A 26,006-nucleotide genomic window follows, 5' to 3' on the forward strand; every position below is an offset into this window, starting at 1 on the left:
GAAGCATCTGGTTGGCAGACACAGTGAAGAAACCCACGACTGAGCTTGTGGAAAGCCTTGGAGTCCTGGGTGATTCCAAATGCTCCTTTTCGTACAGTCCTCTCTCTTTCAGTCCCCGTGTTACCGACCAGGGGTCTTGGTCTTCCCCAATCAATAGAAATTGATCAGAGGCCAGACAAGAAATTCAGGCAAGGCTTTATTGGGGCCCCTCCTGAAGCAGGGGGGAACGAGAACAAACAACAGTTTCCCTTGCTCGCTCGCTGAGGGGGGCAAGCTTGTTCCTTATATGGGGTGGGGGTAGGGGTGTGTCTAGGGGGTCAGGCCGGAGGGGTGGCTTAGGGGTTTTGCCCACCCCTCTGTTGGTGTTGAGTGCAGGGGGCATACCCAGTACCCTGCTTTTGCTCCTGACACCCAGTTTTTGCTCCAGGCTCTTCAAAAGTGGCAGTTGCCTTTTTTGGTCTCTTTGTATCTTTTGGGTCCAGAATTTGCCCCAACTGTGTGCAGGCACATGGTTATTTTTAGTCCCATACATTTTCTTTGTATTTTGTAGCTCGAGGAGAGGAGAGGTATGACCAGGTGCCAGCACTGCAGCAAAGGGTCCCGTTCTCACCCATCCCTACAACCTCTGCTTCCATCATCCCATCTCTGTCTTCAGCCTTTGACCTTCTTGACTTCCTCTTAGAAGGACCCTTGTGATTACATAGGGCCCGCCTAAATCATCCAGGATAATCTTCTCATCTCAAGATCCTTAATCACACCAGCAGAATCCCTTGTGCTACATAAGGTAACCTATTCACAGGTTCCAAGGGTTAGGATGTGGACACCTTTGGGGAGGCCATTATTTGGCCTACCACAGCTTCCTTCCCCACCCTTCTCACTCTCCTCCAATGTGATTGGGTGGTCTGGGGAGGGCATGACACTGCTGGGATGGGCAGAGGTCAGCTGCGGTGCGGGAGCAGCTCCAGTCTGGGCTGCGCTGGATTAAGCAGACTGAGCAGGACTTCTTCCATGGCCGGGCCCAGCCAGGCCCTTGCTCCCTGGGTTCCAGTTTCTCTGGTTGTGACTGGAGGTTTCATCAGGGTTGTGTAGGGTTTAGATTTGAGGAGGGGAGTTGGAGGTCCTGCCGATTCTGCATCCAGCTGTGCTTTAATAATGCTGAGTGCAGGTCCCTGCTTAGCTCCTTCCAGTCTGTTCTTGATGGGCCAAGAGCCCAAGGGGAGGAGAAGTGAATGTAGAGCTCCCCAGGCCTGCTGTTATCATGTGCTCATGAGAACCCCAAAGACGCTGGGTGGTGTGAGAAAGAAGTACGATGCCCAGAGCAAGGAGGGTAAACGTCCCCATCGTCCTCCACAATGTGGAGACACAGTGGGGTTTTGCGTTCCATATTGGGGCTGCATTTCGAAAAAGACATTAGAGCAGATCCTGGGAGCATGTCCAGAAGGAAAGGATTAGAAACATGTCACGTGATGAGCAATTATAGGAAGTAGGAGAATTACCATTTGTTGAGTGTCTCATTGTTAAGATATTTTGCATGGAGATGCTCTAATCACTCCAGAAACCCTTGAGAAAACACATTTATCCTCTTTAAGAAACAAGCAAACAGGAACTTAGATTACTTAAGAATATCCCCAGAGTCACACAGGAAAGGAAGGGGTGGGGTTGGACTTGGAGCTGGGGGTCTATCTGACTCCCCCTCCCTCAAGTCAAGGGGTCAGCCTTGCTCCGATGTTGCTTCTCTATAAAAGAATTTTGTCTGGACAAAGCTTTTGAAGTTGCCTACCCAATGCCCATTCTTGCTTTTTTTTTCTTTCTTTTTTTTTTTTTACCAATAGCACCATCATTTTACCGGAGGCAGCAGCAAGTCCGGATTTCAACAGATAAACAAAAGATATCCTATACTTCTTCACAACATAGTGTAGTCCATGCAACACAATTTTGGCCGATGTGACGAAAGCAGCAGTCTGCTGGGTATTTCTGGGAAAGTTTTGTTTTCCTGTTGCTTTCCTTTTTCTTCCTTCCTGCTTGGAATGTGGATTGGGGTCTGGAGATAGAGCAGGCATCTTGCAACTCTGAGGCAACCGCGAGGATGAAAGCTACTTATTAAGGGTGGTGCAGTAGAGGGATAAAATGGAGACACTGGGAACCTCACAGAGTTGTTACACCAGCTCTGGGCTGCCCAGCCCTATTGTAATGTGAAGAAATATCTATCTCTGCATTCAGTTAAGCCGCTGTAGTCTGGTTTCTGTTTCATGCAGTTGAACTCAATCCCTGTTAGTAAAACGGACACTGCAGCTCTCCTTACACGCCTGAAGGACTGTCTTTGGAAGTGGGTTTGGACTTTTCCTGTGTTGCTAGGGACTGTGGAAGGTTCAGAGAAACAGAAACTGGCTCAGTAAGATGGAGAAAGAATCTTCGAGCTATGCTGTTTGTTCTTGGCCTCAGTGGAAAAGTCGGCAGGAAGTCGGGGCAGTCCTCACCCTTGGGAGTTTCCAAAGAAACTGGATGGCCCTAAGCTGGGCCGACTGAAGGAACAATGTTTGGATCAGATAAGGGCTGAACTAGACGAGGTCTCCATATCTGAGCATGTGAGGGGCTCAGCTGTACCATCACATGACCCTCCTAATTATGAGTCTTTGCACATGCACAGGTAAGGGAATAAGCCTCCCTTGATAGAACAACTCCCAGCACTGGGTTAACCTTGGAAGGAGAATTACAGAGGTTGGCTGTGATTAGATGGCTGGATTAGATAATCTGGTTATGCTGACTTTGTGTTTTACCTTTCCCTCCAGGTCTCCCACTTCATATCATGTTGTCTCCGGAGAGGTGTATCACTCAAAAGTTTCTCAGTTGTAAGTGGCATGAAGTCCCCAAAAGGGAATTTCTTGACTCAATTAACTAAAAGTCTTTGGGGTTGCTGTTTTCAGGTGTGACTGAATCAGGTGCACAGATGATGATATCAGGAGCCTGTTCCTTCCTTCTCTCCCTGCTGCTTACCCCTGAGCAGGCTTCATTCTCAAGCAGTTTCTGCCTGGTGGTGGCCAGACAGTTATCAGCAACATCAGACTTATATCATAGCAACCCATGCAGTGAGATCGTACTATTTCCCCAGTCAGCAAAAAAGCTGAGGAGGCCTGTCATTGGCCCAGCTTAGGTCACATGCCCACTTCTGACCAATCATGTGGTCAAGGACACTCAGTGCCCTCATTGGTTAGCCCTGAGTCATGTGCTCCCTCATGGAGCCTGGCTGACCCCTCAGTCTTTCATGAACTGAGAGAGGGGGTGCAGCTCCACCAGGAAGAAGAATTAGATGCTGGACTGGCTAAAACAATAGACACTCTCTACTTTAGGGGTGCTGCTCCCCGTTTCACTCTCTGGCTGAAGAGAGTGCCCATTTACAATGGTCAAAACCATCTAAGTCTTTCCAAGACTGTTCTATGTCTAAGGGAGAAAAGGGGGACCTTTTTAGGACTCTTTAGGAAGCATAAACTCAGTTTGGCTTACCGACTAAAAGCTTCTGACTTCAGTATTCAATTCAACTGGGATTGGCTACTGCTTTGCAAGATCCTTACCCGGCTTCCTTTGCTCTTATTCTTCACCTGCTGCTACCTAGAGGGCACTGATCCAAAATAAAGGGGCTAGAACTTCTGCCATCTGGATTTGTTGTGACCCAGCCAAGAAGGCTTCTGACACTGCCATCCACTTCAAGCCCACTCACCAGGTTCTCGAGACCACTACCTCTCTATTCCCTTCATGGAGAAGGACAGAGTTGTCTATATATGCTAGCTCGACTTCCCTCACCAACTAGCCATTCTGTTTTTATTTACTTACTTTTATTGTTTTAATCAAAGTAATAGGTGTATGTGTTGTTTTTTTTTTTTTTTGCGGTACGCGGGCCTCTCACAGTTGTGGCCTCTCCCGTTGCGGAGCACAGGCTCCGGACACGCAGGCTCAGCAGCCATGGCTCACGGGCCCAGCCGCTCCGCGGCATGTGGGATCCTCCTGGACCAGGGCACAAACTCGCGTCCCCTGCATCGGCAGGTGGACTCTCAACCACTGCGCCACCAGGGAAGCCCAGTGTATGTGTTTTAAAAAATCAAATGTACTAGAAGGCTTATAATGTAACTTCCCTACCCCAATTTCTTCTCCCCAGAGGCAACTGCATTTAACTTTTTAAGCTAATTACCTCCAGATTTCTAAGTATTAGAAATTTTATCATATGTATATAATTTTAGATATTATCAAGTGGTTTCCTATTAGTGGAATCTTAGGATTTAGCTCTCTAACCACATCCCCTATTCCTCATCCAAACACATTTCCTATACACCTGTCCATTTTTGGTTAAACCATTATTTAGTGTTTAGATTATTATGTGTATGTAAAACTCGTTCATAGATGAGCCCTATAGTGTACTATGGTTACATTTCCTCTCTTATACTACTTGGAGTTACTAATTTTCCCTCTCTCCCTCCCTCTTCCTTTCCTCCCTCCCTCCTTCTTTCTCCCTCTCTCTCTTTCTTTCCTTCCTTCCTTCCTTTCTTTCTTTCTTTGTTTCTTTCTCTCTCTCTCTTTCTTTCTTTTTTTTTTTAACATCTTTATTAGAGTATAATTGCTTTACAGTGGTGCATCAGTTTCTGCTTTATAACAAAGTGAATCAGCTATACATATACATATGTTCCCATGTCTCTTCCCTCTTGCATCTCCCTCCCTCCCACCCTCCCTATCCCACCCCTCTAGGTGGTCACAAAGCACCGAGCTGATCTCCCTGTGCTATGTGGCTGCTTCCCACTAGCTATCTATTTTACGTTTGGTAGTGTATATATGTCCATGCCACTCTCTCACTTTGTCCCAACTTACCCTTCCCCCTCCCCATATCCTCAAGTCCATTCTCTAGTAGGTCTGCATCTTTATTCCTGTCTTGCCCCTAGGTTCTTCTGACCATTTTCTTTTTCTTTCTTTCTTTTTTTTTTAGATTCCATATATATTTGTTAGCACACGGTATTTGTTTTTCTCTTTCTGACTTACTTCAGTCTGTATGACAGTCTCTAGGTCCATCCACCTCACTACAAATAATTCAGTTTCATTCCTTTTTGTGGCTGAGTAATGTTCCATTGTATATATGTGCCACATCTTCTTTATCCACTCATTTGTTGATGGACACTTCGGTCGTTTCCATGTCCTGGCTATTGTAAATAGAGCTGCAGTGAACATTTTGGTACATGTCTCTTTTTGAATTATGGTTTTCTCAGGGTATATGCCCAGTAGTGGTATTGCTGGGTCATATGGTAGTTCTATTTTTAATTTTCTAAGGAACCTCCATACTGTTCGCCATAGTGGCTGTATCAATCCACATTCCCACCAACAGTGCAAGAGTGTTCCCTTTTCCCCACACCCTCTCCAGCATTTATTGTTTGTAGATTTTTTGATGTTGGCCATTCTGACCAGTGTGAGGTGATACCTCTTTGTGGTTTTGATTTGCATTTCTCTAATGATTAATGATGTTGAACATTCTTTCATGTGTTTGTTGGCAGTCTGTATATCTTCTTTGGAGAAATGTCTATTTAGGTCTTCTGCCCATTTTTGGATTGGGTTGTTTGTTTTTTTTGATATTGAGCTGCATGAGTTGCTTGTATGTTTTAGAGATTAATCCTTTGTCAATTGTTTCATTTGCAAATATTTTCTCCCATTCTGAAGGCTGTCTTTTGGTCTTGTTTACGGCTTCCTTTGCTGTGCAAAAGCTTTTAACTTTCATTAGGTCCCGTTTGTTTATTTTTGTTTTTATTTCCATTTTCTCTAGGAGGTGGGTCAAAGAGGATCTTGCTGTGATTTATGTCATAGAGTGTTCTGCCTATGTTTTCCTCTAAGAGTTTGATGGTGTCTGGCCTTACATTCAGTTCTTTAATCCATTTTGAGTTTAGTTTTGTGTATGGTGTTAGGGAGTGCTCTAATTTCATTCTTTTACATGTAGCTGCCCAGTTTTCCCAGCACCACATATTGAAGAGGCTGTCCTTTCTCCACTGTATATTCTTGCCTCCTTTATCAAAGATAAGGTAACCATATGTGCATGGGTTTATCTCTGGGCTTTCTATCCTGTTCCATTGATCTATATTTCTGTTTTTGTGCCAGTACCATACTGTCTTGATTACTGTAGCTTTGTAGTATAGTCTGAAGTCAGGGAGCCTGATTCCTCCAGCTCCGTTTTTCTTTCTCAAGATTGCTTTGGCTATTTGGGGTCTTTTGTGTTTCCATACAAATTGTGAAATTTTTTGTTCTAGTTCTGTGAAAAATGCCAGTGGTAGTCTTTCTTTCTTTCTTTCTTTCTTTCTTTCTTTCTTTCTTTCTTTCTTTCTTTCTTTCTTTCTTTCTCTCTCTCTCTTTCTCTCTTTCCCTCTTTCCCTCTTTCCCCTTTCCTTTCCTTTCTTGCCTCTCTCCTGGAGCCCTGTCCTGCTTCTGCTTCAAACTGAACTTGTGTCTCCAGTGTCATCTTGGAGTCTTCCTTCCCTCCACTATCCTGGGAATTCTTTCTTTCTTTCTCTCTCTATTTTTGGTGGCACAAACCTTCCAAATCTTCCTGAGAAAGTGTGCATTAGAAATAAAGATTTTTGAGGGCTTGCTTGTCTGGAACATATGCATTCTCTCTGCATACTGATTGATAGTTTGGCTGGATATAGAATTCAGGTTGGACATAATTTTCTTTCAGAACTTTGAAAGCATTGCTTCTTTGTCTTCTAGCTTCCAGAAGACACTGTGTCACTGTTGAGAAGTCTGATGCCATTTAATTTCCTCCTTTTTCTCTGCAGGGCCTAGCAGAATGCCTGGGACATGGTGACATTCGGCAAACTTGGTTGAATGAACACATGCTTGTCACATCCAGGATGGTTGGTAAAGTTGTAGTACTTGACATACTGACTCAGAGCATGTTGCTCTGCCATTATCATTGTCCACCTATGGTTTCTATCTTCTATAAGGGATGAGGGTGCTCTCGTCCTAATCTTATTCTGGAGGGATAGATTCAAAAGGCTCTCACCACTGGGCTCCAGGAAGCTGTCAGCCTGGTTAGTGCTGATTCCGTCCCTCAAGCTGCTACAGAAAACTACTACCATCCAAACACTCTTGGAGGTTGTTAGTTCCCACCACTCTTCCTATTTGCAGGTGGAGGCTATTTAAGCTGTCCCTGTGTGCCAGGGCTCTGGTGTTCAAGGGGGTGTGCTCCACAGGCTGGCTCCTGACCCATCATGGTTCCCCGCACTACATAGGCTATCCCTGTAAGTTGCCCCCTCCTCTCCATGCCCGCTGCTCCTGCCTCGGTTCAGACCTTGACGTTTCTCTCCTGGAATACTCCTGTAGTCTTCTAACTTGTCTCTCTCCCTATAGGCTAACCAACCACGTATGGCAGTTTTAAAACATGTCCACAAATCTTTGACATTCCTCCTTCCAAAAGGTGGAGGCTAATTGCCCCATCCCCAACCCCATCCCTTGAGTGTAGGCTGGCCCTACTGACTCACTTCTAACAAATAGAATATGGCGGAAGTGACTCATGTGATTAAGTCCCGGTGGCTTCCTTTTCATCCTTTCTTGGGTGTCTGGCTCTGATGTTGGCTGCCACGTTGTGAGTAGCCCCAAGGAGAGGCCCACGTGGGGAGGAACTGAGGCCTTCCGCCAAAAGCATGTGAGTGAGCCATCTTGAAGCAAATCTTCCAGCCCCAGTCAAGCCTTCAGACAGCTTGACTATAACCTCAGGAGAGACCCTGATCCAAGAACCACCACTTAGCCTGCTCCCAGATTCCTGACCCTCAGAAACCATGTCAGATAATAAACGTTCTTTGTTTTAAGCTGCTAAGTTTTACAGTAACATATTATGTGGCAGTAAATAACTAATACACCACTTCCCAAATTACCCTCTAAACCACTGTCAAAGTAATCTTTCAAAAATGAAAATCTGATCAAATAATTTTCCTTTTAAAATCCTTCTGTGGCTACCCACAACTTTCAAGGTGAAGCCCTAACCCCTGTGCTTAGCGCTCAAGGCCCTCCACATCACTGTGGTCTCCCTGCCCAGCTCCCGGGCTTCATTGCCAACAATCTTCCTCATCCTCCTGCATATAGCATGCCTCCTCATATAGTACTTAACCAGGCCACGCTCTCTTTAGCCCTAGTCCATGCTGTTCTCTCTGCCTGGGTTGCCCCCAATTTTTCTCTTTCTTTATCTAGCTAACTAACTAACCAACCAACTAATTAACTAGCAAGAATGGCTTAGGTACTTGTGGATCCTGAGTCCTGCCTGCCCTTGGGGCCTGTGGCAGGTGGGCTCTAGTTGGCCCTGTTGACCTTCACCTCCCGGTATTTTAGCCAAGAGAATATGGCCAAGTCGGGGGTGGAGGGTACCTAGAAATGAATTCCTGCTCAGCAACCGTTTATGACTTGTTCCCCAGATAACCAAGAGCTGCTGGCTGGTTTTGGCATGCTGACACATCCTCTGCAATTGCTCTCAAGTCAGCTCATGACTGTGCATCTTGTTTCCATAATACAAGCTCCATGGAGATACCTATTTATTTTATCTCTTCCTCCTCCGCATGCCCACTCCACCCCCTCCTCCCTGAGGGTGCCTGGTGCCCATGGTATGCTCACCCAATGAATGCCAGGGAGGGCCGAGTGAGCGGGAGGGCTGGGTGGTTTGCTGGCTCAGGCAGGAGAGCCCTTGTGTCTGTTCCCCCACCTGTTACACACGGCCTTGCTCCCTCACTGTTTTAGGTCAGATTGCCTAGAAGCAGAGCCTGAGGCAGGGATTCCTGTGCAAGTGAGGTTTCGAAGGAGGGCTGTCAGGTGAAATTGTAAGGGAATGAGAGAAGCAGGAGGGGGCAGGGAGGATGCTTGGCAAACAGGTGGGTTCAGCAGAGGTCTCGCTTCAGCTGGTCCCATGAGGAGCTCTGGAATATGAATGGTACTGCCAAGTTTGCCCCTTCCTGAAACACGGAGATTGGCTTATTGTACCCCAGTATCATTTGATTGTTGCTTCTGTCTGGAAACAACCAGCATTTCCAGCCAGGCATCTCCAGTAGGCTGGGGCAATTCTCAGAAGAAGGAGTCAGCTGAGAGCAACTCACACTAACAGCAGCTGGGGGTGGGCACCTGGCACAGGGAAGCTGGGGCACTATGCCCAGCAACTTGGATGTGCAGCTCCTGGCCTGAAGCTGCCCCTCTGGGTCCACTGGCCCCAAGGTTTAAGGCTGCCTGAAACCTCTGAGGCTGGGGCTTGGGAGGCCAAAGCAGGCCTCCAGTCTGCCTACGGAGCTGTTTATTAGGGAAGGTTTGTAGTGGGTTGAATAACCACCTGCCCCACTCATGTCCATCTGGAACCTGAGAATGTGACCTTATTTGGAAATAAGGTCTTTGCAGATGCAGTAAGTTGAGGATCTCAAGGTATAATTATCCTAGATTTAGGGTGGGCCCCAAATCCAATGACTAGTGTCCTTATAAGAAGAGGGGAGGACACAGAGACACACAGGGCAGAAGGCCACGTGTTGACAGAGGCAGAGATAGGAGGGATGTGTCTACAAGGCAAGGAACACCAGGAACCTCCAGCAGCTGGAAGAGGCGAGGGAAGATTCTCCCCTGGAGGCTTCGGAAGGAGTGGGGCCCTGTGGGCACCTTGATTACAGACTTCTGGCTTCCTGCACTTGGGGAGAATAAATTTCTGTTCTCCTAAGCCACCCAGTTTGTGGTAATTAGTTAGGGTAGTCCTTGGAAACTAACTGAGGTCTGGTGCAGTGGGAAATGCACCACCCTGCCAACCCCAGGCTAGGAGTTTCCCTGACACTCACTTCTTGTGTGACCTTGGCAATTGTTTTCCCTCCCTGAGCCTCAGTTTCCTCACTTGTAACTAGAGAGGAGTAAACAACCTGCACAAGGCTCACCTGAGATTACCAAGCTGAATTTATTCAATTTATTTAAAGAAATACGGATTCCCAGGTGCCCTCCCACTGACCCCTGCCAAGGTGTGGTCACGTGTCAGGTAACTCTGACCCAGCAGGCAGGCGCCCGCACCTGCGTCCCCATTTGGGCATCACTGGAAGAGCAGGTTTCTGCGGAACCTTCCAGCTCTGGATCTATGCGAAAGAAGATTCTGAGAGAAGTCCACGAGGGTGGGTAGCTGCCTGCAGATCTGCTGTTGAAACAGAAGAGGCTAAGTGCCAAAGGGGTTTGTGGTGTGTTCTCACAGACGTGAAAACGATGGCAGAGACGGACACAAAATACCCGCAGATGCACAGACATCTTCGAAGGGAGGGGAGGAGTGGTTGTCTCCAAAGCGGGGGGCGGGGGCGGGGGGGTCCTAGGAGTCTGGTGGGCGGCACACACCCTATCTGATGTCTATTGTCTGTAGGTTTCACATTTGTTTAACCTTGTGAACGTATGACTTAAAAAAGAATCAGAGCTTCCCTGGTGGCGCAGTGGTTGGGAGTCTGCCTGCCGATGGAGGGGACACGGGTTCGTGCCCTGGTCTGGGAAGATCCCACATGCTGCAGAGCGGCTGGGCCCGTGAGCCATGGCCGCTGAGCCTGTGCGTCCGGAGCCTGTGCTCCGCAACGGGAGAGGCCACAACAGTGAGAGGCCCGTGTACCGCAAAAAAAAAAAAAAAAAAAAAAGAATCAGTATGTTTTAAAACAAAAAGAAAAAAACCCTGGTGGTTGGAAATAAATGTTGAAGAAAGAGAAAGGCGTTCCTTTGCTCCTCCCTTCCCCCACTCACTGCCAGCACCCCCGGCAGCAGTTCTGCCACTGGGTCTATTTGTGTATTTGTCTATTTGTGTATTTGTCTATTTGTCTGCTGCCTTCGGTGCCCTGTGCCCAGCGGGGGTGGGGGGTGGGGTCCCAGGAGGGTGGGCTTGCTGCCCGGGATCCTCAAAGCTAGGAGTGGAGGATTCCACACACAGCGGTCAAGTGTCTGCAGCAGAGGCTGAAAAGTAGCCCCAAGAGACAACACAATGGAGGTGCACGTTTAATGTGACAGCACAAAGCCTTGCACTCAATTATTATAATTTTTATTAGCTAAAGTGCCAAATGAGTGGTGGACACAGAAAGTCCTATGGATTCCAGGAAAGGAGAGAGAGCTGTGAACTGGACGGCAGGGAGGGCTTGATGGAGGAGGGAGGTTCCAAGCTGGACAGCTAAGGTCGGGGAGCTGACCAGGGAAGGAGGCGTTTGGCGCCTCCTGTGCACGGTCTTTCTAAGCAGCACATTTTAATGTGATATGTTGATGTGATGGTTGCTAAGACCAAGATGAAGAGACATCTGGAGCAGAGCTTCTCCAGCTTTTTGTGGTCAAGAGCAAATTGTTTTCTTTGTAATTTCTAATCAACAACGGGCCCCTATCAGAATGGCCATCATTTAAAAGTCTACATATAATAAATGCTGGAGAAGGTGTGGAGAAAAGGGAACCCTCCTACACTGCTGGTGGGAATGTAAATTGGTGCAGCCACTGTGGAAAACTGTATGGAGGTTCCTCAAAAAAACTAGAGTTCGCATATGATCCAGCAATTGTACTCCTGTGCGTATACCCAGACAAAACTATAATTCAAAAAGATACAGGCACCCCTATGTCCATAGCAGCACTATTTATAATAGCCAAGACATGGAAACAACCTAAATGTTCATCGACAGATGAATGCATAAAGATGTGGTATATATACACGATGGAATACTACTTAGCCATAAAAAGAATGAAATAACGTCATTTGCAGAAACATGGATGGACCTGGAGATTATCATGCTAAGTGAAGTAAGAAAAAGAAGGACAAATATCATGTGATATCACTTATATGTGGAATCTAAAATATGACACAAATGAACATATCTACGAAACAAAAACAGACTTACCGATATAGAGAACAGACTAGTGGTTGCCAAGGGGGAGGGGGTGGGGGAGGGAAGGACTGGGAGTGTGGGATTAGCAGACGCAAACTAGTATATATAGGATGGATAAACAACAAGGTCCTACTGTATAGCTCAGAGAATTATGTTCAGTATCCTGTGATAAACCATAATGGAAAAAATATGAAAAAGAATATATACGTGTATAACTGTGTCATTTTGCTGTACAGCAGAAATTAACACAACATTGTAAATCAACTATACTTCAATAAAATTTTTAAAAAATGACGGCTGTCTTCTTTTGTAAAATATAACAGGAAAGAATTGCTGGAAAAAAAATGAAACGAACAAGAAATACAATTTTTTTTTATTGGATTCAACTGACGTAAATTGACAGTCGAATTCCTAGGTAAGTAACTAAATGCTTACAGACACTTTCTGTACTTGTCCCTGGATCTGAGCAAGCGGTTTGCAGAAGGGCCCCCAATGGCACTTTGAGCAGCCCTGCTCCAGAGAGGGTCTCACAGGGCAAGAGGGGGAAAACTTCAGAGAAGATGGCCAGTGTGGGACCTTGAAGACGTGGCTTCCCAGCCCCCATCCTGCCCCTCCCACTTCCGGGCTTCTCCCCCAACATTTTATCTGACTACACTTCTGCTCGGAGCAGCCCCTGGGGAGACAGGAGGCCCAGGCAGGGCTGTGTGACATCCCGGTCTGTTAATAATTCAGAGTGCCTTCACACTGTGTTATTTAAATATTTTTTGACATTAGTCTGAAGGAGAGGCAGAGCCCTGAGTGGCGGGTGCAGGGTAGAGGAGGGGAAGCTGGCGGCAGCCTGTTTCTCCTTTACTCTCCGGGGAAACTTAGCCCTGCCCCGAGTTGCTGACCCCTCTCCACCAACAAACATTCTGCCAGTCACCAGCCCGTCCTCTTTGGAAGGTGCTTTAGTAAACAGCTCTTGTATTGAGCATATTCCTTGGCGAGGGTCTCTCTCCAGCCCCCAAGCAGCTTGTCAAAGTGGGTCCTCTTACTGGGAAGTGCTGGAGAGCACAGCTATCCAGTCCACTTATAGGACCAGTGATGTTATAACACCCAGCATTTGAGCCTCCTCCTGGGTTAGTACCTGGACAGCTGCCCAGCAGGTCTCCCTTAACTGGCTCTGTTAGGGAACAATTTATTAACTTGTTTCCCTGCTATGATGGGGACAATGACAGTAAGAAGAAAAACAACTACCCTCTCTTGACTCTGAACCAGGCACTGAGCTCAGCACTCGACACCCATCCTCTTATCTAATTCTCATAACCCTTGGAAGGAAGTGTCTTATTCCCATTGTACAGACAAGCAAGCTGAGGCCCAAAGTTTTAAGTGGCCTGCTGAAGTCACACAGGTGGTCCGCGGTAGAGGCAGGTAAAGCCAGTTCTACCTGACTCTAAGCTCCCCTCTGGACCAGGGCGTGGAGGCCTGGAGTGAGCAGGGATGAGGAAGAGTCAGTGCAGAGGCTGCAGGTGAGCTTCTCTGAAAGGGTCTGGGCCAGGGACAGTGAAGGAAGCCAGGCTGCTGCGCAGCTGGGCAGCTCTTTCTGGTCTATGGGGAGAAGCTGGGGCTGAGAGCAACCACCATCTGCTCTGTTTCCTTGGAAGAGGAAGGAGGCGTCTCTCAGGCTCTCCCATCCTCAGCTCTGGGCCCCAGCTCGCAGCAGAGGACACTGAAGGTTATGACCTCAGCACTGGCTCCTGGGGGAGGGTTTTATACTCCACTCTCTCCCTGGGGCCGTGAGACAACAGTCAAGCACTAGCTGACCAATGAGCCCTAGGACACTCCTCAGCATTCGAGCTGCAAGATGATGAATATCGGGCTTCCCTGGTGGCGCAGTGGTTGAGAGTCCGCCTGCCGATGCACGGGACACGGGTTCGTGCCCCGATCCGCGAAGATCCCATATGCCGCGGAATGGCTGGGCCCGTGAGCCATGGCTGCTGAGCCTGCGTGTCCGGAGCCTGTGCTCCGCAACGGGAGAGGCCACAACAGTGAGAGGCCCGCGTACTGCAAAAAAAAAAAAAAAAAAAAAAAAAAAGATGATGAATATCGACGCAGGCTTGAAGCTTTTACATTGTTTTAAAGGTTAAAGATGGGACATACGATCAGGCGAGACTAATGACCGCCTTCCTGTGCCCCCTTTTCCCATCACCCCCAGGAGGTCACTGGGTCAGGGAGGAAGAAGGTTGGGCACGAGGTGGGGAACTTGGTGTGGATCTTCTCACCTCCCCATTGGCTGGGCTGAATCATTGGGGGCCAGACACTAGGAGCCCCAGTTATGTTTGAACAACTAAGAGTGGAGGGACCAGCACCCTGCTTTCTGGCTGTAGCTCTGGGAAGGCAGACAGTGCCAGAAATATAGTGATGGTTCCATGGGGTCCTGTGCAGCCCCACTGGGAGTCCCCAGACCCCTCCATGGGATGCACCCCTAGGTCTTTCTGCAGGAGCAAGGATGATGCAGAGGTGAGGCTAAGGACTGGCGGGGCCTGACATGGGAGGCAGGCCAAAGGACAGAGTGTGGACCGCACGGGGTAGATCAAAATTGAGCCATGGACCCCAACACACCCATCCTGGGAAACTGCCTGGACCCCCAGCGTTAGAACCAGCCCTGGAGGGGATGAGGATGCAGAGGGATTTCCTGATTTAATGGAGTTTAAGCATGAAACAATTTAGAAATCACTGCAGCGACTGGAAGTTTATCTGGAAGTTATTGAATTAAATTCTATGTTATCTGAGATGATAGAGGGGTGAATGTGACATGATAAAAATTAAGCTTAGTAATAGGAAAAAGAAAACTTACATGTTTGTGTGTCAGAGTATAAGGAATGTGGAATTATGTTCCTGGAAAACTGAGTCTAGCCTTCCCCTGGAATTTCTGCACTAAGGATCCCGGGAGGCTCAGCCTTCCTGCCCATCCCGGGATGACCACCCTGGGATCTTCACGGATCTCCTGAAGCAAAGGGACCTTACGGGGTGACAACCTAAGATTCACCTTCATGGTTCTTCCCTGCCAAGTGCAGGGTGTTCTTTCTGGCTCCTTCCGGGGAATGGAGAGAGAGACAAGCCCATGGGGGATGTATGTCCTCGTGGTACCCAGTGCAGGGAAACCTAACACATATTGAACATCTGCTATGTTTCCGAGCCTTGTTGGACACGCACACGTCAGCTCAATTCCGCATGAAGAATAGATAGCACGTGCACATAAAAGTGATGAAGCGTAATTGACAGCTGACCATGCTTGAACCCACTGTCGCTCAAGGACTACCCACGGCACTCCTTACCACAGCCTGTGAGGTGTGATTGTTCCCAGTTTACAGAGGAAGAAACGAATGCCAGTGAGGTCAAGGTCACGGACCAGCTGAGTTAAGATTTACCCGCGTTGGTCTGACACCAAACACCCTGCCCTCTCTTTCCTCAGCTCTCATTCAGGGTCAGAGTTCCCCACCCAGTCAGTCCCCCTGTGCTCTCATCCTTAGGGCCGTAGACTCACCCCACTCCAAGGTGCCTGCACTCAGCTAATCACAGAGCCAGGAGGGACCCCGGAGCTCGGAGACTGAGCTGGTCCCCCCTCCCCCCAGCCTCCGGGAGACCCTGCAGAGCCAGGGAAGCAAGGAACCAGCACAGGGTCACTCTGTACCCTCCAGCAGCCAAATGTGAATTTAGCTTAAATATTAAATTAAATCTTAAATATTCTTTATTTATTTTCTTTATTTTTTCGTCTGCGTCGGGTCTTAGTTGCGGTACGCGGGGTCTTCGTTGAAGCGTGTGGGCTTCTCTCTAGTTGCGGTACGTGGGTTCCAGAGCGCGTGGGCTCTGTAGTTGCAGCACGTGGGCTCTCTAGTTGAGGTGCGAACTCAGTAGTTGTGGCGCACAGGCTTAGTTGCCCTGCGGCATGTAGGATCTTAGTTCCCCAACCAGGGATCGAACCCGGGTCCCCTGCATTGGGAGGTGGATTCTTTACCACCGGACCACTAGGGCAGTCCCGGCAACACCCATTTTTATCAGCTGTTTCTAAGCTTAACACACAAGGAGACTAGCACTGGCTGGTGTCAGGGAGACCAGGTGACAGGTGGGAGTGATCAGCGGTGAAAGATGTAGAGCTCATGGCTGAAGGTCTGGGGCCAAGAGTCAGGCCTCAGGCAGGAACAGAGGTCAAGATGGGAGGGGAGTACAGTTGCGGGGAAGCTGTGCTCAGGGAAAACTGAGTCAGGGTTTCTGAGAAGCAGGCAATGGGGGGCAGTGGAGGGCGGAGTGTCGTCTGGTCAGGTAGGAGTGGCTGGCAGAGTCGCCCTCCAGGGAAGGCAGAGAGGACTTTGCTTGGCTTTCTGACTTTAAAGGCCCTGTGGTTGTAGAGGCCCTTCTGGGGGACCCTCTTATTCTTCAAGGAGATGAGGACTGAAGATTGGTGTTCCGCAGGTTCGTAGACTTGGTAAACCTGGAGGTGAGTCAGGGTATTCCTGGATTCTTTTGACAACGTTAGGCACCTGGAATCAGGGTCCTTCAGCGAAGGTTCACCTGGCCTCTGGGAACGTGGTGAAGACGTGGTACTGAGAAAGGCGAGGGAAGAAGGCTGCCTCCACCGTGCTGGGGGCCCGGGGAGCTCTTCCCAGGACACGTCCACATCCGGCTTGCTAACACCCCGAGTCTGAGAACCAGGTCTGGGATTGCTGCTGGGCCGTGGGAACGTGGGGGAATGCAGCTCGGGCCAGGGGTGGGCAGTTACCGCCGTGGAAAAGGGCAGGGTCGGCGTCGGGAGTGCATCCTCGCAGCCGGGCATGGCGCCGAGCCCCTCCGAGTCCCTGGTGACGACCGCGTTCGCAGCGACCCTGGGAGGGGGCGATCAGCTCCCCGTTTACGTGTCACGCTCTGACCAGGGTCCTGCGGCCAGTCAGTGGCAAAGCTGGGCTCTGACTCCTGACCCGCTTCGTGCCGTTGGCGCCCTGTCCGGATGGGCCTTGCAAAGCTGGAGGCCCTGGTAGCAAAGCCCGCCCGGGACACGGTTTTGAAACTGTCCTGTGAGCAGAGTTCATCTACCCTTTTTGCCCCCTTCCTTCCTCCCCTGCAGAAGCAAGTCTTGCTGCCAGCAGTTTGACCGAATTCCCTCCCTCGCCCTTTTCTCTGGGTTTTACTTGAGGTCAGCTGGCCACAGCTTCCCACAGATGTGAAAAATGAAAGGCTGCCATGAGTCCCAGCCTCTCCCGGCCTCTGAGAAAATTTGCATCTTAATGGAGAGGGGATTAGCGGCCTGGGATCCTGGGAGATGCCAGGGAAGGAGTCTCTGGTGGCCCAGTTCTCAGCCTCGGGGACAGAAGATGGGGGTGCTGGGGCAGGCCCTGCCCGGGGCTCCTGGCTCACGCCTGGTCAACTCTGCCAGGAAGGGCAGACTCTGCTGGGCTGGCTTCTGAGAACTGGGCCAGGCTCCAGGCTGGGCCTCAGCAGATCCCCAAGGCTCAAGCCTCGCCGCTTCCCCCATGACACACACAGGGCTGGGCCTCCTCTCCACCCTCTTCCATGGAGCCTGGCCCTGGCTGGGGACCCACGACCAGCTCCTCTTCTGCTAGTTCATTTCCTGGCACCATCTACCCCTGGACCAGTTGGGAGCGAGGGCGCTCTGTGTGTGTGTGTGTGTGTGTGTGTGTGTGTGTGTGTGCGCGCGCGCGCGCGCGCGCGCGTGCGTGCGTGGGAGCGGCTGGCCAGCCTCTAGGAGGTGGAAACCAGGCATCGGCGGCCCCCGCAGGCTGGCTCAGGCTGGGACAGCGAGGCAGGCAGGCGGGGCAGCATTCTGGAGGAATTTCTGAATTACTTACTGGCTGGAGCCCAGAGGCCAGAGCGGGCCTGGGCCGGCCCAGCTGGCCGAGGCCCCTGAAGAGCCTTCTTCCTGGCTCTGAGACCTCACCGCCTCCCGCCGGAGTCTCTGCCTGCCTGCCTCTGAACCGCGGCGTGAGAACTCCAACCCGAAGCGGGGGGTCAGTGCTCCCCCTCCCCTCTCCTGGGGAGACAACCAGGGCCTAAGGGAGAGGGACGTGTCCTTCCCTGACCCCTGCCCTCACCTGCAAGCTTTTGAGGTCAGGGCTGTTCTTCATCTCTCCTTTCTTCCAGAATCACAGCTTCCATCTGGCCAAAGTCAAGAGGAGGTCTCTAGTCTCATCTCCACTGGAGCTCTTGCGGGGAGGTGATGGGTTGGCTGCTATAGCTCTCCCCAGTTCTGCCCCCCAGACAGGAAGGCCCTTTGTGTGTCAATGTCCTCTCCCTCAGATAGGACGGGCCACATAGTCTGTGGGGTTTTTGTTAAGAATTTTAAGAGAGTGACAGCAGAGCATGAAACCAAGCCCCAGGCCCTTCTAAGTCTGGCCCTGTGTGACGGCACAGGCTGCACCCATAACACCAGCCCTGCTCCCAGAAAATCCTTGGCCCTCCTCAGCCCCACCTTATCTCTCTCCTGGACCACGTCTTTGAGAACTTGGCCGGAAGGCAGGTCTGAGCAGACATCCCCCAGTTCTGCTTCTTCACGTCTGACACTGTCCTCAGGGGCACTGTCTGATGCCCCACCCTGACCTTCCTCCCAGGGAAACTGAGACAGCAGGAAGGCCTGGGGACTCACCATCCTGTGTCCTACCACCCAACCCAGACGACTGGGGAGGGACAGTGGTGGCGGCTGAGTCCGGGGCTCCCCTCAGCCGCCCATGGTGTGCCAACCCCAGGGCTCTGGGTGGGGCTCGAGAAGATCCCCCCCCGGCCTTCTGTTCCCAGCAGTGCCATCCCCCCCGAGGGGCGGGCGGGAGCGGGGACGTTCAGGGCTGCTTTGCCGGCTCCAGACCAGGCATCCGCACAGCCAAGCCCCGTTGCTTGTCCTTTGTCTGCACCGCACAGCGGCTGGCTCAGCCATTACCTGGCAGGGTGACTGCCTTGGGGGACAGTGGGCCCTGGGTCCAGGAGTGTCCTGCTTGGGAACTGCGCCGGGCTCTGCTAGCAGCAGGTAGGCTGGGGTCAGAGAGAAGAGGCAGGAAACCCCACCTCCAGTGGTGGGGAAAGGCCAGGTCCAGAGGGACCACGGCTCTGTCCTGGCAGCCCCTCAGCCCACAGCCTGGGCGAGACACTCCTGCCTGCAGCTTCGTCCCCAGGCTCCTACCAGTCTCAGGGATGAGAAAGCCCACCACCCTCCAGTTAGGGTGCACTTAGGGCTTGGCGAGGGGCCCAAGCCGTCGGTGTGCAGGGTCCCATGCATTCTCACAAAAGCCATAGGAGGTAGGTCCTATTATTATAAGTGAGAGTCAGATTAGCTGAGAAGCGGGTTCCAGGCCACAGGGCTGCCACGTTTTCCCCCGCGCTGCCCTTCCTTTGCGGAAGTCATCGTGGTGGCAACGTTTGTGTGGCTGTCTGTTCAACGTGCGCCTCCCTGATCGGGCTTAAGCTCCACGTCACTGAGTAGCGCTGCCCTTTGAATTCACATGTGGCCCATGACACACACAGGGCCTGGCACATAGTAAGAGCCCCATAAAGAACAGGGGAAGGAGGGAAGGAGGGGGTTGAGTCAGGATTGCAACACAGGTTGGCCTGACGTCCCGCCCACACCCCTACCATCTGGCTGCACTGCCTCCATCTAACCCGCTCTCCCTTGACATACTTCTGCTGGGCCAGAGTAGGGCCGGATGGGGCCCTGCATCCACCCAGGCTGGGAAGTAGGAGTCACCCTGTCCACGCCCCATCAGGGGTCCTTACTACTGAGGCTCTGGGGAGGCTCTCCTTCATGGGACACCCCACTGGGCCAGCTGGTTCCTGACAGATTTATTGCCTCCCCAGCCCTGTGAGGCTGGGTGGCAGGGAGTGTGTCACCAGGGAGGCCTCTTCTGGAAGAAACACCTGTGATGATCTCCCAGTGAGCAATCCAGTCCTCAGCTTTCCCAGTGACCTTGGAACACCATAGGGTTCTTTCTGATTCCAGAGTTTGGCTGGAGCTGCAGCCTCGGGGCCAGTACTCCCGCCGTCTGGAGCATCTGTGGGTGTTCACCCTAGACGTGTTTGCAGCAGGTGCCGCCAGGCTGCTGGGCGGTGTGTCTGCTGGAACTGTTCTCGGGAAACCCCATGGCTGGGCCGCTGAGAGCAAGGATCTGTTCACTCTTCTCCCATCCTTTGACTGGATCCACTCAATATCTCTGAGGTCGCCCCCCAACTCTGCCCCAGTCACGGTGCTAAGCATGAGAGCCACGCGTGGACAGCTCAGCCCAGGCTCCAGGGGCTGACAGTCCAGTTGGGGAGGGCCATGTGTCACCAGTGGGCGTGCAGAGTGATGGTGAGCGCAGGGAACCCGGGAGGGTGGCCGGTACCTCCCAGGAGGCTTTGGGCTGCACGTACCTCAGAGGGTGGAGCCCTGCTGAGAGGTTGGATATTTAGTGGCCACGCCCCCATCCCTTTCTTCTGTCGCCTTTGCCCTCAGCCCACCTGTGCTCCCCTCGTCCCGCCCACCTCCACACACTGTTCTTGGGAAAGGCTTGGGGGTGAGTCTTTTTGGCTTGGCCACTTTCCTCAACTGCCTTCCAGAAATCCCCATTCTGGGGCCCCCTCTTCCTCCCCGGTCTCTCCCCCTTGGTCCCCTCTGCTGGTTCTTCTTCTCACAGACCTTGCTAAGGATTCTGGAGCCCCCCAGGACTCAGGCCTTTGTCCCTTCACTTCCCTCTGCACTCAGACCCTCAGGGACCTCATCTGGTCTTGTGACGTTCAATATTATCTATATAACGTCCAGGACTTGCAAACACACCCCCGTCCAGGCCCCTCCTCCAAGCCCAGGCTTGGACTCCAACACCTGCTCCACCCCCCTCTGCAATGTCTAATAGACATCCCTAAACCAATTCCCAGTTTTCTCTCTCTCCACCCCCGACACCCAAATCTACTCCAGCAGAGTGCCCCTCAGCCAGCTCAGTGATGAGCCTTCATTCCTCCAGATGCGGGGGGCCTGAGCCTGGGGGCCACGTGATGCCTCTCTTTCTCGCACAGCCAGTGCCCCCCCTGATGGGGAGCAAGGTTGATGCCACCTTTAGACACATCCAGGGTCCGCCCACACCCATCACCCCAGCGCTTCCTCCTTCAGCTCTTGCCTCCATCATTGCAATAGTCTCTCCGTGGATTTTCCTGGTCCCGCCTTTAACTCCCTAAAGCCTATTCTTAACACAGCAGCCAGAATACCCTTTTCAAAGACGTCGGAGTCTGGCCCTTCTCCGCCCCAAACCCTGCAAGGGCCCATCTCACTCACACCCACGTTGCCCACAGGCCTCAAGGCCCCACTTGATCGGGCCCTGCTCCAACCTCACCTCCCACCATGCTCTCCTTCCCTGTCTGCTCCAGCCTTGGGCTGCCTTACTGACCCTTAGAGGCCCCAGGCTGGCTCCTGTCCTGGGGCCCGTGCTCAGCCTGAAGAGCTCTTCCCCCAGATCCACATGGCTCTCCCTCACTGCCTTCAAGCCGTTGCTCAGATACCGCCCCTCACCCGTTTAAAATCATAACTTCCCCACCCCTAGCAATGACCTTCCTGAGCCACCGTACGCCGCTCTAGTTTTTCACCCATAGAACTTATTATCTTCTAACACTGTATGTGATTCACTTAGTTATTATGTTTATTACTTGTGGTCAGTCTCTTCCTGCTAGAATGGAAACGCTGTGTAAAAGATGGGTTTTATCATTTTTATTCATAGATGTATCCCAAACATACCCACAACAGCACCAGACACCTAGTAAGCCCTTAATAAATGTTTATTGAATTTAATTGAAGTCGCTTACACTTTAATGTAAATAAGTGTACATGTTTTCCCTCCCCCTTACATTGCAAGTTTTCCCCACTAATTCAAGAAGGGTTTTTCCCCTGCATCACAGTGCTCTTGGGAAAAGTATTTGTCAGGGGTGGGGGGGCTGTGAGTTTTATAGTCTTGAAATAACACTGAGTGGATGGAGGACCCACGGTGCAACCAGGACTCATGAAGGAGAAGCCGGGAGAGCTGCCTGCTGCCTCCCAAAAGGCAGGGTGTGGAGGTGGCAGCCTCTTGGGTGTGACAGAGAGAAAAGCGACAGCGCCTCACGCATGTTCATGGTGTGACTACAAGTGATTGCTCCAAGGACAGCGGTGAGGAGGGAGGTGCAGAGGACCGACAAGGGCAAATCCTCGGGGTTGAGTCCTCCAGCCCGTTTTCATGGCAAGATGGGCTCAGGAAGCAAACTGGACTCTGCGTCAGCAAGGTGTCTGTTCTCTGCGGGACGACCTGCAGAAGCTACTCAGCGGGGCCCCCTTGCAAGGCCACGGGGTGGATTTGACGTTTATGCCATTGTCAGCTTTTTAAAATGTGTCATTTATTGTGATTCTTTTCGGCATTCTAAATGTACATCTACTTTCTATACCTAACATTATATTTGTAAATTTGTGTATATATATATATTTAAAGAAGGTCCCCAGATTGTATAATCTCAGGCTCCAAGAACCTGCATCTTCCCCTGAGGGGGCAGATTGAGGGTTCTGGCCCGGGCTCCGCTGGTGTCGCTGAAGCCAGCTGCATTGCTGCCTTTTTCAGGTACCTAAAAAGAATTCGATTTCACTGAGCCAGTTTGGAGTCCTGTTTTCTTAGAGCTGAAGCCGCTGTGCGGAGTCAGAGGACTTGTGGGATTGGAGCGCCCTCTACTGGAAAAACTGAGGTACAGCCGGGAGAGCGGTACACGCCAGGAGTGGCTGCACTGAAACCCCACTGTTAGGATTCTGGCAAGAAAGCAGGCGAGTCTGGGGGTTAGTACGCAGGCAAGCCCCTCCTGTTGGGCATGGACACATTCAAGTACACACACCGTGTCCTGTAATTCAAATGTGAGCATGCTTTTGTGTACACGTGTTCCATTCCCACTGCACCTGGGGTAACACCGCCTGGGATCGGCTGCAGTGCTATTCTGACCCTAACCTCCCGGAGGCAGCATCAGACTCCACAGGTTAAGGGCTTGGTCCCCCACAGACTGCTCCCACTTTGCTGCCAGCTACAAGTGGGGTTCCCCCAGGACACCTGCACTTCTGACTAGCCAGCTACAAAGTAGGGGGTTCCCATCAAACTCCTCAGGTTTGGTAATTCACTGCAGTGACTCACAGAACTCACTGAACGTGCTATACCGATGCTGGCAGCTTTATTATAAAGGTTATGACTCAGAAGCAGCCACACGAAGAGACATGCAGGGCAAGATCTGGGAGGGAGGCAGAGCTTCTGTGCCTTCTCCCTGTGGAGTCGAGGCAAGTCACCTCCCAGGAAGCTCCCCTGGACCCTGGCGTCCAGCGTTTTCACTGGGGTTTCATTACTTTTCATTACGCAGGCATGACTGATTGAACACTGGCTAGTGAGTGAGCTCAGTCTCCAGCTCCCTGTCCTTCTATTGGCTGGAAGTCCCAACATCTGCTTACATGGTTGGTGTTTCCAGGAAGCTGTCTAGGTAGGGGACCACCCTGGGTCACCTCGTTAGCATCACGAAGACACTCCTGTCACTCAGGAAATCCCGAGGGTTTTGAGGCATATGCCAGGAACTGGGAAAAAGACCTGTTATGCTCTTGATTATACGATAGCATGTGGACACATGCACAAGGGCTAGTCTCATTCAGCCTGGGCACACAGAAACGAGTCAGCCCCACCCCAGCTCATCCACAGACCCACTAAGAGGTGGCAGAACAACACAGCAGCCCCCCACCCCAGGGGTCACACCACTGTCCCTTCTTAAAAGGACCCGATGAGCCCCAGAGAAGCCCCTCCATCCCACACCACCCTCGGTTTCCCTTCCCCTCCAGGATGTCTGCTTCCTGGAGGAGAGCCGTTCCTTTCCTCTAGTTCAAGGCCACTGGTTGCAGCCAGTGCTTAGGACACAGGCTTGCCTTGCCAATCATCGTTTTCTTTTGTTTAGAACCAAACCAAGCGAAACCAATCCCAAGCCCCCGCTTGGCAAGGCAGCCTGGTCCCCTGAGGACAGACACTGCAGCTGCCACGGCAGCCACATACCAGAGGCTGCAGCGCGCACTGACGACCTGCAGGCCTGGCACCCAGAACCACGCCCACCAGCGTCACCGCTGCCACTGCTCAGGGACTCCATCCAGCTGCAAAGCCACAGCTGCTGGAGGAAGTTCTCCGTGGTCCTTGCTTCTTCGGAGGCTGGCTCCTGAACCGAGCCCGGAGACTGCGTGTCTGGTGTAGGCATGAGCCTACGTCCCAGCTGCGAGTCCCAGCTGCCCCTCTCAGGACCTGTAAACTGGCGCACTCCCAGCCCAGGAAGGGGATTCAGACCTCAGGAGCCAAGCAAAAGGCCAGATGTCCACTGCACCCCGGCATTGCCCACACAGTGCTGCTGGCCCCTGGCCCTCCCACCTCCCTCCGATTTTTAAGATTCTGGGCAAGTTCTTTCGATTTCATGCAAGTTTTAAGCCAAAGCCCAAGGTTGGAATGCCTCCCACGGTGTTTCAAAGACCCAGTAGTTGGGTGTTTCAAAGATGGCTGCTCAGTTTGGCCCTTAACACCCTCCTGGACCTCAATCTCCCCGCACTTCTCCCTCATAGGAGAGGAACTCCGCTGTCATGAGGTCATGCTTACATGAAGCACTTACTATGTGCCTGGCCTGGGGCTCAGTGTTTCACATGCAACTCTGCGGGGGCAGGGGTACCATTATCATCAATATATACAGTTAAGGAAATTGAGATTCAGGAAGGTTGAGTGACTAGCTCAAGGTCACAGAGCTGATCATTGGTGAAGCCAGACAGAATTCAAACCGAGAACTGTCGAATGACAGAATTTGCATTCTTAACCACTTTACGGTTCTGGCACACAGATATTCCACACTCTTCCTTCTCATCTCCCATCTCACCTCCCCTGGCTCAATTTCTGAGCAACATAGTGGGCAGGGAGGGCACACCAACCTGACCTTGAGAATTCAGTCACATAGAGCATCATCAGCTCTGCCTTTGCTTCCCTCTCCACTGGCCCGTCCAGCCTGGCCTGGAGCTCATGCTTGCTTCTCAATTGAGTTATTTTTCTGTTTCTTACAGAAACGAAGTAAACAGAGAAAGTGCATTTAAACTTCTCCCTGTAGATACAAAGCTGCGCAGAAGCCACAGAGGGGCAGGGGAGCACAGTGGTTAAGACCTCAGGGAGCCAGGGTCATATTGCCTGGGTCTGCATCTCAGCCTTGCTGCTTACTAGCAGAGGGCTTTGGGCGAGATGCTTAACTTCTCCATGCCTGTGTTTCCCCAGCTGTAAAATGGGGATGATTACAGACCTCACTGCATAGGGTCCCTGTAGTTAGTGCACATATGTCAGAAGAAAACCATGATTCGAAAAGATACGTGCACCCCAATGTTCATTGCAGCACTATTTACAATTGCCAAGACATGGAAGCAACCTAACTGTCCATCGACAGAGGAGTGGATAAAGAAGATGTGGTACATATACACAATGGAATATTACTCAGCCATAAAAAGAATAAAATATTGCCATCTGCAGCAACTTGGATGGATCTAGAGATTGTCATACTAAGTGAAGTAAGTCAGACAAAGAAAAACAAATAACATATGATATCACCTGTGTGTGGAATCTTAAAAAAATGGTACAAATGAACTTATTTACAAAACAGAAATAGACTCACAGATGTAGAAAACCAGGGGAGAAAGGGAGGGGGAGGGATGAACTGGGAGATTGGGATTGACATTTTATATATAAAATAGGTAACTCATAAGGACCTACTGTACAGCACAGGGAACTCTGCTCAGTGCTCTGTAATGACCTGTATGGGAAAAGAAGCTAAAAAAGAGTGGGTATGTGTATATGTGAATATGTACACGTATATATGTAACAGATTCACTTTGCTGTACACCTGAAACTAACACAACACTGTAAATCAACTAAACTCCAGTAAAAATTAAAACAAAACAGAGAGTTAGTGCACAAAGCCAAACTGAGCTGGGCATGGAAGGAGGGCATGGCCAGGGTACCATTCCCCTGCACTGCAGCTGACCCCCTTTGGTGCTGGGCTCACGGGCCAGCACCTCTGGGCCGTCTTTGACCTGACAGCCTCTCCTACTCCTGCAAGGCCTCTGTCCCTCCGCGTTGGTCTTCAGCTCCT

The 26,006-nt window shown here is 51.0% G+C and overlaps 1 protein-coding gene across 1 annotated transcript in view; it reads right to left on the reverse strand.

Moving 5' to 3' along the window:
* Positions 1-15,973: 15,973 nt before the first annotated feature.
* The window catches only part of LRRC74A (leucine rich repeat containing 74A), a 41,530-nt gene continuing 31,497 nt past the window's right edge, over positions 15,974-26,006 (reverse strand). Inside the window, exons 14-15 of the mRNA XM_067754806.1 lie at positions 16,618-16,720; positions 15,974-16,009 (exon numbers count right to left, since the gene is read on the reverse strand). Coding sequence (XP_067610907.1) covers positions 15,974-16,009; positions 16,618-16,720 — 139 coding nt within the window. The remainder of the gene's footprint in view (positions 16,010-16,617; positions 16,721-26,006) is intronic.

The sequence above is a fragment of the Pseudorca crassidens genome, chromosome 1, assembly GCF_039906515.1.
Source record: "Pseudorca crassidens isolate mPseCra1 chromosome 1, mPseCra1.hap1, whole genome shotgun sequence".
Classification (NCBI taxonomy): domain Eukaryota; kingdom Metazoa; phylum Chordata; class Mammalia; order Artiodactyla; family Delphinidae; genus Pseudorca; species Pseudorca crassidens.